The sequence below is a fragment of the Carassius auratus genome, chromosome 48, assembly GCF_003368295.1.
Source record: "Carassius auratus strain Wakin chromosome 48, ASM336829v1, whole genome shotgun sequence".
NCBI classification, from domain to species: domain Eukaryota; kingdom Metazoa; phylum Chordata; class Actinopteri; order Cypriniformes; family Cyprinidae; genus Carassius; species Carassius auratus.
This window is the reverse complement of record NC_039290.1, coordinates 7,548,860-7,561,478: the sequence shown is the minus strand read 5'-3', so window position 1 is coordinate 7,561,478 and position 12,619 is coordinate 7,548,860. Positions and strand designations below refer to the sequence as shown.

Here is a 12,619-nt window from a genome sequence, read left to right as displayed (position 1 = left end):
CTAAATATGGCATACACATTTTAAAGTAAAAAAAAAATGCAGTTAAAATAGTTATTTAATGTAATATAGGAAGATACTGTAAATTAAACTACAGCAACACCAGTATTTTACTGTAAAATTCACATGGTGGTAAAAACAACTCTACCTCCTTTCTCACTGGCAGCGTCTGGCATCTCCAAATGGATTTCCATTTCATTAAATAATATGCTTTTCATTTCATTATCATGTGCATTAACCTCTTTAAAAATACAACAGTGGAATGACAATAAGCTTCTTAGGGCTGATACAATAACAGTAATCTCTGTAAAGTTGTTTTTTTTAAACTGTGCCGTATGGTCACTTTCATTTTTCGAAACACCTAAGTAATGATTATGAGCTTGCAGACATATGTTATGACTAATGGGACAGAATCAGAACAGAAAAACAGCTTAAATATTAAGCCACACAGAAGTCATAAAAAAAATAAACACACCAGAAAACTCAGGCCTGGTTCCTTATGGCATATAAATTATGTGAACCTTATTAGTAATAGTTTGTGATGCTTTTTAATGTTTATATTTATTATATATTTATCTTTATTATTTGTCATGACAAATAATCACCAAAAAATAAATATAATTAAATAAATAATATAATAAGTATTATTAATCATCATATTTTTCCTAATATTATATTATATTATATTATATTATATTATATTATATTATATTATATTATATTATATTTGTGGTAACAAATAATGACAATTAAATAATACATTAAGATTAAGCAGTAAATTAAAAATTTAAAAAGGTAAGGTTACATCTTCTTTAAATATTACAAATATTATTAATCTATTATATTATATAATCTTTTATTTTGCAGCTAAAATATAAATTATTAGCTGCAAAAATAAATATAATATTCAAGCGGTTTTAATATTTATATGATATTAATATTATAAATTTTCTATTTTTATTATTTTAAATAATTTATTTTATTTGTGGTAACAAATAATTATGAGAATTATATAAAATAATAATAACAACGGTAATTAAAACTGTCCAAACACTATTTCCCCATCTTATGTTTGGCGAGATATCAAACCTCAAACCAGATTTTCCATGTCTCCTCTTTGGATCTGTATGCATTATTCCATGTCTACCTGATAAAAACCACTGTGCCTAATGATGGCAGATGTTGTTTGGCAGCTTTAGTGTCAATACAAAGGTCAGTCAGTGTATAATGGGCTGATGATGGAAGCAGCTGTTCTCACAGTGAGTCTGTCCATATGTCCACTGCTTGTCGCGGGATCTTTATGCACATCCCAGTAAACCTACCTAAGCTCTCATTCCCATTTCTCCCTCTCTCACAAACACAACCTAAATCCAATCACCTCGGCCTCTAAAGTGGATGAGGTTGATTAAAGAGAACTCAGAGAACGATGTTCACTCCATCATGACCAGAGGAACAGCAGCAGGATTACAGGGGGATTGTTTCGACAGACAATGGTGTCTACCTGATCCTGATCCCAGAGCTGCAGAGAATGCTGGGATTGGCAGCGTTTAATAAAGGAAAGTGCTCTCGTAATCCGGATTTACCAAAGTGCCCTTTTGTGTTAATCAGACAGTTTTTTACAGGATGCTTTATGACATCTGTCACAAGGAGAAGCAGGAGTTCATGATCGTTTGAGTCAGACATGGTGACAGACATAAAGTACAGTGTCCATTTAATTGGAGAAAAATAACAATCTTTTCACAATACTCTTTTCATCGATCTGTATTATTATTAATATGCATCAGAACTACACATTTAAGAGGCATATACATTTATGTGTAATATATTTTAGAATAATAATATATTGTTTTAGTATCTTTGACATACTACTATAGTTTATAGTCAAAATATTAGTATATAATATTTTGAATATTTTATGTTTATATTTTATGTTTTCATCTTGGTTTAGGTTGTAGTTTTAGTAATTGGTTTGTGTGTCTTCTCTCTCTGTCTCTCTCTCTCTTTAAATTTAAATTTAATATAATTTTGCCTCGGCAACTAGCTGCAATATAAAAATATATTTATTTTACTTAATGTTTCTTTAAAATAAATGTAAATCTTTAGTAACATTATTATGAAACTTTACTGTCACTTTTCAGAATGTATAATATGCCCAAAATGTATATACTTAGGATAAAGTTTTAATAATGTTGTTGTTTTCTCATTTGTATAATTGATTGTATTTTATTATTATTATTATTATTATTATTATTATTATTATTATTATTATTATTATTATTAGTGTTTTAGCATTTGTTATTTCAGTAAAAGTTAAACTAAATTAAAATGTTGCCTTGTCAACTTTATTAATTACATTTTAGATAATGTTTCCTTTCAAGTAATGAAATGTGTGTGTTTAATTAAAATGTAATTATTTTTCAAATTAATGCATCCTTGTGGAGTAACGTATTTTTTCAGTATGAGTGTGTGCGTGTATACACACATGCGCACACACACACACACACACACACACACACACATATATATATTACACAGAGAATCATGAGATACTGTACCACGAGGTGTGTATGAAGGTACACACACACACACACAGAGCAGCTAATCGACTAATGTTGTGTAATTACTTTTGAGTCGCAGCGAAAAGCTGCATTTTTATAATGAAAGTGCAGTGTATCAGCGATGGAGCATAATAAACTACTTCTAAAATGGAGGATTACATTGATAAACCTCAGAAGGCCAGATGTGGGAATCAAGGAGGTTGGGGCTGGATCCGGCAAATCTAGGATGGGATTAATGTAGAAAATCCCACGGGCCGGAACGCTGCCTTTTCCATGAGGATTAGGGTCTTGTGTGGAGTAAACATGCTGTAATCCACCGATTAGCTGAAATAATCACCTGTAAATACACCTTGGCCCGCACACATCCCAGAATACCAACCGCTGCCGTGAACAGAGAGTCAATGAGTTAAAATAAAACCCCAGAAAGATCTGAAGAACATACACGAATGCACAGAATAAAAAAATAAAAAAACAGAATGTTCCCATGAAACAGTTTGAGAGTAAAGAAGGCCATGCATGGTTCAACGACTGCCACATGTAAATACACAGATATGTGTATCTTGTGTTTATGTTTCTATAAAGTATATTCAATGTGGTAGACATCTGCTGTATGTAATGCATGACGAATCAAAGTCTGTGATTATATGTGGTCAGTGCTCAACAGATTTAGTAATTGTAGCTGAATTTCGATCAGTCAGACTGTTTAGATGGACTGTTTATACAGCCTCATATTAGCTCTTTCTAGATTACACTTTCTAATGTTTGACTGTCCGGCTGCTAAAAAAACATCATAAAGAAATATGAATTGAGATGATAGTCATCAATCACTACCCTTAAGAGGCCTTTTTTTAATGCGAAGTACGTTATTTGTGTGTGTGTGTGTGTGTGTGTGTGTATGTATATATATATATATATATATACAGTCAGGTCCATAAATATTGGGACATCGACACAATTCTAATCTTTTTGGCTCTATACACCACCACAATGGATTTGAAATGAAACGAACAAGATGTGCTTTAACTGCAGACTTTCAGCTTTAATTTGAGGGTATTTACATCCAAACCAGGTGAACGGTGTAGGAATTACAACAGTTTGTATATGTACATCCCACTATTTAAGGGACCAAAAGTAATGGGACAGATTAACAATCATAAATCAAACTTTCATTTTTTTAATACTTGGTTGCAAATCCTTTGCAGTCAATTACAGCCTGAAGTCTGGAGATCAATTAGACATCAGCGTACGCTGGGTTTCATCCCTGGTGATGCTCTGCCAGGCCTCTACTGCAACTGTCTTCAGTTCCTGCTTGTTCTTGGGGCATTTTCCCTTCAGTTTTGTCTTCAGCAAGTGAAATGCATGCTCAATCGGATTTAGGTCAGGTGATTGACTTGGCCATTGCATAACATTCCACTTCTTTCCCTTAAAAATCTCTTTGGTTGCTTTCCAAACACCAAACGACCCGGAAGACCATGGAAAACAACTGTGGTGGATGATCGAAGAATTCTTTCCCTGGTGAAGAAACCCTTCACAACAGTTGGCCAGATCAAGAACACTCTCCAAGAGGTAGGTGTATGTGTGTGTCAAAGTCAACAATCAAGAGAAGACTTCACCAGAGTGAATACAGAGGGTTCACCACAAGATGTAAACCACTGGTGAGTCTCTAAAACAGGAAGGCCAGATTAGAGTTTGCCAAACAACATCTAAATAAGCCTTCACAGTTCTGGAACAACATCCTATGGACAGATGAGACAAAGATCAACTTGTACCAGAGTGATGGAAAGAGAGCATGGAGAAGGAAAGGAACTGCTCATGATCACCTCATCAGTGAAGCATGGTGGTGGTAGTGTCATGGCGTGGGCATGTATGGCTGCCAATGGAACTGGTTCTCTTGTATTTATTGATGATGTGGCTGCTGACAAAAGCATTAGGATGAATTCTGAAGTGTTTCGGGCAATATTATCTGCTCATATTCAGCCAAATGCTTCAGAAATCATTGGTCAGCGCTTCACAGTGCAGATGGACAATGACCCGAAGCATACTGCGAAAGCAACCAAAGAGATTTTTAAGGGAAAGAAGTGGAATGTTATGCAATGGCCAAGTCAATCACCTGACCTAAATCCGATTGAGCATGCATTTCACTTGCTGAAGACAAAACTGAAGGGAAAATGCCCCAAGAACAAGCAGGAACTGAAGACAGTTGCAGTAGAGGCCTGGCAGAGCATCACCAGGGATGAAACCCAGCGTACGCTGATGTCTAATTGATCTCCAGACTTCAGGCTGTAATTGACTGCAAAGGATTTGCAACCAAGTATTAAAAAATGAAAGTTTGATTTATGATTGTTAATCTGTCCCATTACTTTTGGTCCCTTAAAAAGTGGGATGTACATATACAAACTGTTGTAATTCCTACACCGTTCACCTGGTTTGGATGTAAATACCCTCAAATTAAAGCTGAATGTCTGCAGTTAAAGCACATCTTGTTCGTTTCATTTCAAATCCATTGTGGTGGTGTATAGAGCCAAAAAGATTAGAATTGTGTCGATGTCCCAATATTTATGGACCTGACTGTATATATATATATATATATATATATATATACACACACACACACACATCTATCTATCTATCTATCTATCTATCTATCTATATTAAATACAACAGAAGACATTAAATAAGGCACAACAAAATCCACAAATACTGAAACATGTCTTTTATTTCGAAAGACATTTAAGGAACACTCCCTCACATGGGAAAACAAGGTTATTTTGGTTCTTAGCAGATTGCGAAATGAATTCATCAAATGACAATGAACAAATTAAACTAATTAAAACGAAGAAAAAAATATAATACAACAGTAAAGTGAAATTAAACTATCATAAACCATATTTTATATATAAAACAATGCAAGCTCAATAAATATGACAAACACAAAAAGCCTAATCAGTAAACAGACAATACACCATCTTTTCTTTGGGCAGGGTGTTTTTCTTTTTTGTTTCTTTCAAAACGGGAGTTCAGAAGGGCTTGGTTTAGTGAAAGCACCAGTTAGTTTCAGTTTAACCTTTCGGGGAACAGCAGTATCTGTGAAATCAAAAGAGTACCAAAACATACAATAAATCATCAATACATCTGTTAATGCTTGAAAACTAACATGAGCTTTCACTTAAACCAAACACCCTATTCAGTGTCAGCTAAACTCGAATAAGTGCTCATCTAGTGTCAGGCGACGCTTCCTGAATCCTTAAATGTTAGAAACCAAAATACAGAGTTTTTTCAGTTTCTGTTTGCCTTTAGCTGCACATCTGCTGGAGCATTTTGGATATCATCATGCATCTATGAATCCAACTTGACCCACACAACACAATATACAGTAAAAGGTTTGATGTGCTCATGTATAACTAAAATAAGCTACGTCAACCCAAAGATTCAATAGTATAAGCAGTAGCATGACAGAAGTATTCCTGCCATATGAACATAACACTGGTCCTAAGTTAATGTGTAACGTGCCTTAGTGGCTACTCAAGTTATCTGAAGTCAAACAGTGATTGGGTTTATAATGCACTCAGTCATACACAAATGCACGTGAATTTGCACACTTTCTCATTCATAAACACACACACAAACATTCACATAACAGTAGTGCAGTTAACATGAATCACTTCCATCCTCAAAGCAGAAATACTCTTAGAAAGCAAACAGGGTGATAAAGGAATCCAAGATTTGGTGTTTTATTCTCATGTTCTCATTTCTACTTCCTTTCGGCATCACGTGACCCTCGGAAACCTCAAATGTCCTGCGGTAAGGGCTCCAGTCACACTTTCTCTTTGATCGTTTGGTCTTGGGTTCTCATTCGGATAATGGTGCAGTTTCACTAAAAGCTTTGACCTCTTAGTAGTTGGTTGTTTTACAAAGTGCAAGGAGTTAATGAGTCTGAGAAACCACAGGAAGCTACACGCTGAGGAATCCATCCGACTGGAAGAGGGCGCGAGAGGGCATTTGTGTCCTGCAGAATTCAGTCTCACAATGTTGTCCCAAAACGTCTGTTCCAGAGGGATGCTACACTTCTCTGAGGAGAAAGAAGACAAGAGTCAAAAAACTGAGCTTTTAGCAACACTAAACGTTTCAATGTCAATCTGAGACCAACATTTTATCCATTTAATTTAAATAGGTAAATCTTTTCAAATGTAAAAAATAAACATCTATAGCCTCTTACCAATTTAAATAATAGTAATAATAAAATGATAAATCAATGAATCGTCCTATTGTATTTTTTCATATTTTTATGAAATCTGATGTCATTGATTACCAATATAAAATTACTATTTGAGAACTCCTATCTTAATGTGTAATTTAAAAAAATATATATATAATATAAATATAAATTCAATAATATAAAGTAAAAATAAAGGAAATTTCATGTATTTAAAATTTTGATTTCATTACAATAAATAAAAATTCTATAATAATATAAAAAATAATTTTATTAATTAAATTGTCCTTTTTTCTATTTTCTGGTAATCTGGAGAAATCTGTATTGTAAAACTGAACACAAAGGTCAACTGATTGCCAATGTTACAATAAAATAAGAGCATAACATTTGTATTTAATTTAAAAAGTGTTTATTTAATTTAACATATATAAAAATATTATATGATAATTACTTTTTACTATATTTTTACCCTATATTTTATTTTTCTGTTTTATGAAACCTGCATTGGATTAAGCTATTTTGTAACAAGAGCTACAGGAATTGATAACATCTCAGTTCCTTCATACAATAAAACAACTACCATATTTTCCGGACTATAAGTCGCACTTTTTTTCATAGTTTGGCTGGTCCTGCGACTTATAGTCAGGTGCGACTTATTTATCAAAATTAGTTTGACATGAACCGAGAGAAATGAACCAAGAGAAAACATTACCGTCTCCAGCCGCCAGAGGGCGCTCTATGCTGCTCATTGCTCCTGTAGTCTACACTGAAAGCATAGAGCGGTAATGTTTTCTCTTGGTGCTTGGTTGTAAATAAATGCGACTTATAGTCCAGTGCGACTTATATGTTTTTTTCCTCATCATGACGTATTTTTGGACTGATGTGACTTATACTCAGGTGCAACTTATAGTCCGAAAAATACGATAATATATCATAACCTAATTAAGGAAAAAATAATTTAGGTAAAAGCACTAAACAAAACAATCTTTAAATACATATGCAGTCAGAACCGAGTGTTACTTACGAGGCTGTGAGCGTTGAGTTGAGCACCAGTGTGGTCTGTATCCTGTGGAGTTGGGCCAGTGTGAGTTTTCGGTGCTTCTGGGGTCTCTTACATCGGCCCTTTCGCTCCAGGCGACAGGGTGGCGAGAGCTCCCCGTCTGACGCACTGCAGGGAATCTGGTTGCTGTCAGCCTCATGTGCAGTTCTGGCTCGTCTCAATGTGTCCATAAGCATGCTCGAGGGCAAGCTGCATGTGAGACTGAGGCTTTCATCCGTCTCTGGATCAGTCGGGAGACTCTCGTCTGATTCAGCAGCGTTGAGCTCCGTCAGGCTCCTGCTGAGCGGTGCTTCTAAGTATTTAACCCTTTGTTCCCATTTGAGCCGACTTCCTGTGCACTCTGTGGCTGCCCTGGTGACACTGTGGTTACTGTTACAATGGTGTACTGTGGACAGCAGGTTGTCCTCAGAACAGGATTTGACAATAAGTCTCTCTAAAAACGGCAGGCGACACAGGATAGGCGTTCGACGCCTGTGCTTTACAGAAACGGAGTTTTCGTTTTTCGCCACTGAGTTCTGAGATCCGAATGAGCTTTTATCTTCCTCATCGTCCACCTCATCTTCCCCCTCGTCACCCGTCGTCCCCTTGTCATCCTCGGAATCATCTTCCTCTCCCAGGGCCACTCGACTCTGGGTTTCCAGTATGGTCTCTGGCGAAAGGGTCCTGTAAGCGCTATCCATGGAGATGGAGCAGCACTGAGGGTCCAGGTCTGAGCCCTCCTGACTGTCCGGATGAGGCTCAAAGTCCCGCTGTGGGACGCCAGGGTCAGAGAGCGGAGACACGCGGGCATCATGGTCTGAATGGCCAGCTAGGTCAGACTGAAGAGTAGAAGGATCCAAAGATGATACAGACTCATCCATATCCATCACCGACAGGGTTTCTGCGGAGCCATCTGATTGGCTAAGACAGGAAGAAAAATGTGAGTTTATTTATTCTAAAACAACATGCCCAACAGGTCAGCTAATTGATGGTGTTGCATTAATAAAAAGAAAAGAAAGAAAAGAAAAATGAGAAAATGGTAATTAAAATATGAAATACAAAAATAATATAGTAATTGTCAGAATATTTTAAATCAAATGTATTATTTTTCTAATTGATGAAAATTTTATTTATTTAATTAAATACAATTGAAATTAAATATTCTTAAATTATTCATTAATAAAATAGAATAATGTATTTATTAAAATAAAACACATTTTAAGAATAAAAAATTTTTTAACAACATTTTTATATTATTTAAAAATGAAAGTCAACCTAAATAAATATTAAATATTTATTAAAAGATTAAATAATTAATTAAATTGTTAAGTAAAACATGTATTTTTTCAACAAAACTAAATAAAATAAAATACCTGTTGCTCTGATTTTTGTGAATAAATTGAGGAGAACTAGCTGTGGAGTTACAGCTGTCCTCATCTTCCTCCTGATTTTCCAATAGTCTTTTCTTCAGACAAGCCTTCTGTCGGCGAGCTTCCTCTGACCGCAAACGCTGAAGCTGTTTCTACAATGCATGTAGAAAACAGCTAAATCAGCAAACTACATTACTGAGCGAACACTTTAAATGATTTCTTATATAAGATTATTGGTAACAGACAAGTATGATTTTACCTGGACATTGCAAATCGCATCAGTCCAACTTTTCCCCTGGGTGGCGCTGTTGGCCTGGAAAGAGTAAGCAGCCACCGCGCTCTTGAACTCATTGAGGTAGATGAGGACAAACGAGCCTAAGAAAGGAAAAAAAGAGAAAAGAATCAGAAACATGACTCTTTTAAATCTAAAACTTCACATTACGTTCTCTCGAGATCCTAAGCTGCTTGTTTCTGCTCCTCTGTCATATTAATTGTTTGCAGTATTTGGACGTGGGCTCAGTCTCACCTGTGTCTTTGAGTTCTCTGCACACCACATTCTGCAGGAGAAGAGGCTGTCGGATCACTTTCACCTTCTCCAAACGCTTCACTGGTTTAGTGATCAGCAGCAGATCAGTGAAAAGGAAGCAGTAAACATCCATCTACGCAGAAAAAGACAGATACTTGTAAAACATAAACTAAAATACTCAATTACAAGCAATATTAAAACTTTCAGGAAACTTAAAGGGACAGTACACCCAAAAAAGTGAATTAAATTATGTCCATTTAAAACCTGTATCCAATTATGAACTGCTCAACAAAAAAATTAAATAATTCAAAGAATGTTGGTAACCCCAAAAAGAAATGTTAGTTCTAATTATCATCCATTCTATTTGTTGTCCATACAATGTAAGTCAATGGGAAACTAAACTGTTTAGATTCCACAGCAGAAAGAAAATAATACAGGTTTGGAATTTCATTTTAAGAACAGATTTACTGCTTATAATAATAATAATACTACTAAAAAAACTACATTGCAAATGTTTCCAAGTGCATCTGAAATTTGGAGAAACTGAAGCTGATGACTGAATCTGAACGCACCCTGTTGTCTTTGCCCTCTTTCATGCGGAGCGCCCCCTCCAGGTGCAGTTGCCTGATTGCTTCTGGTGAAGTGTCAATCATCGGTGTGGTCAGGTCAATTCGGTTGAACTCCTTTAAGACCTGTAAACATACAGCGAAAAAGAAATGAAGTAAGATTGAAGAGTCAAACAATACATTTCTATGAAATCCATAATATTGTACTGTAATGATACATCGGTTTTTATTTTATTTAGAGGCTAGATAATGAATTATTTGTACTGTGCACAGTTCTTACCTTCTCCACCTCCTCGCTGGCTCCCTCCACGGCCTCGTACGACTCCACTCGAGCCGAAAAGGTGGCCATTTTCTCCTTCTCCTGTTTCTGGCGCATCTGAGAGTCCACGCTGTAAATGAAGCTCTCCACACACACCACCTGAACACATTTACAAACATTTAGCACATTCGATGGTCTAACACACACACACACACACACACACACAAAGGCTAACTGTGAAATGTCTAACCATGTTACTGAGAGCCTCTCTGGAGGTCTGCTCGTCGGTTTTCTTCAGGATGGTCTTCAGGAGCAGAGGGTACTTGGTGAGTCTCTGGTGCGGTTTGGCTAGCATGTCTGCTAGCCTCAGACGGTTACACTGTTTATTTGTTTCTGCCCACTGCAATGATATAAGATTCAATGATTTAGTTCTACTTTGGTTTAATATATGGTCTGATGGTTTGGTGTCAAACTCCTCACCGTGACGTAGATCTTGAAGATTTCATTGTCTCTCAGCAGCGAGCGCATGTACTCCATACAGCTCTCCTCCTCCATACAGTAGCGGACATACGGCTGGAACCTGGATGCAAACTATACACACAAACAAGACATTTTTAACCACTCGAGCCTGTAATTATTCTATTCCACATTCTTATCTAACCTATATGTCATATGTGTATGTATATCTATATGTATATGTACGGTATCTATAGACAAAGTGGACAAGAGCATTCGGTCATGTGTCAATGTTTACGCACAATTCAGAAGATGTTTCCGACAATATGCACTGTAATGTATGTGCAACTGCTGATTTAAAGATATATTTATTAGACGTTTTACAATAATATGACTTTCAAAAGCGAACCTGATGCTTTTCGAATAATGCCTTTTTTATATGATTAAATATATATTTATGATAAATGACAAGTTTATCTACAATCCCCCCCAATTTTTTTTTTAAATCAGTATTTTACAAATATCTAAACATTCTTAAATCAAGGTAGAATTAATGAGTAGCAAAATTATATAATATGTGACTTTTTGTATAAACATTAGTGACTGCCAAAGGGGTAAGAACAATAAACTTGTTTTTACTTTTAAATTAATCTATTTTTCATACTCCGCTATGATTTTTTGTATTTTTTTATTATTGTTTCAAGCATAATGTCAATTAATTTTGTCATTTTGCTTCCCAAGTAATTGTATCTTGCTTTAGGATAACAAGTGTGTTTATATATATATATATATATATATATCTCCCAACTGACTTAATGCTTAAAACATAAAAACTTGTAACAATAAACCTGAAACAAACTAGTTTTTCATTTAAAGTGAGATTTTGAAAGCAACATTTTTCTTTTTTATTGTTCTAAGCATAAAGTGACTTCATTTTGATACTTCATATCTTATATCTCGAGTAAATCTGTCTTGATTTAAGAATGCGAGGAAAACGAGACAAAAATCATGGTCTGTTGGAATAACACCTTCATGTGTAACTCACCGTACTGAACCCCTGCTGCAGGTCCGCGGGGTCGATCAAGATCTTTGTGCTTCGTGCTTTCTCCAGCACCGGAAGCATGACTTGAACCCACAGTGCTGAGTGCAGACGTACGATGTCATGGATGTTGCTGAAGAGCCGCTGGGGCTCCACCTCAACCAGGAGACCGTTGTCCTGTAGATTCAGCAGGCCGCACTGGAACAGCTGCACAAACAACACAATCAGCATCCAGTTTCACTAGATAAACACAACACACACACAATTTTAGGGGGAAATGACTTGATTGCATTATCTAGAACTGATTGAATTATACACAGTATACATGAAGAAGTCTCACAATAGGACGAGGAACGTTGATTTACCAAGGGCAACTTCAATACATTTCTGAATCTCCTGAAATTGAAACGACTAAAGCGACTTACATCAGTGATGACCCTGAGTCTCTTGATGTACGAAGCCTCGGTTTGGATCAGTTCCCATATTGCTTCTTGTTGTTGAAACTGACGTTTACTTAGACTCTGAAAACGGGCAGAAAAAAATCAGATTGCTTGTGAAATATTACAAATCATATAATTATATTATATTAGCAGTCT

General features: G+C 35.7%; 1 protein-coding gene across 1 annotated transcript in view; it reads right to left on the bottom strand.

Moving 5' to 3' along the window:
* Positions 1-7,788: 7,788 nt before the first annotated feature.
* Positions 7,789-12,619, bottom strand: part of LOC113065698 (pleckstrin homology domain-containing family G member 5-like) — a 61,804-nt gene continuing 56,973 nt past the window's right edge. Inside the window, exons 13-22 of the mRNA XM_026237165.1 lie at positions 12,449-12,544; positions 12,030-12,230; positions 11,009-11,119; positions 10,779-10,928; positions 10,550-10,687; positions 10,276-10,395; positions 9,704-9,836; positions 9,437-9,552; positions 9,181-9,329; positions 7,789-8,728 (exon numbers count right to left, since the gene is read on the bottom strand). Coding sequence (XP_026092950.1) covers positions 7,789-8,728; positions 9,181-9,329; positions 9,437-9,552; positions 9,704-9,836; positions 10,276-10,395; positions 10,550-10,687; positions 10,779-10,928; positions 11,009-11,119; positions 12,030-12,230; positions 12,449-12,544 — 2,154 coding nt within the window. The remainder of the gene's footprint in view (positions 8,729-9,180; positions 9,330-9,436; positions 9,553-9,703; positions 9,837-10,275; positions 10,396-10,549; positions 10,688-10,778; positions 10,929-11,008; positions 11,120-12,029; positions 12,231-12,448; positions 12,545-12,619) is intronic.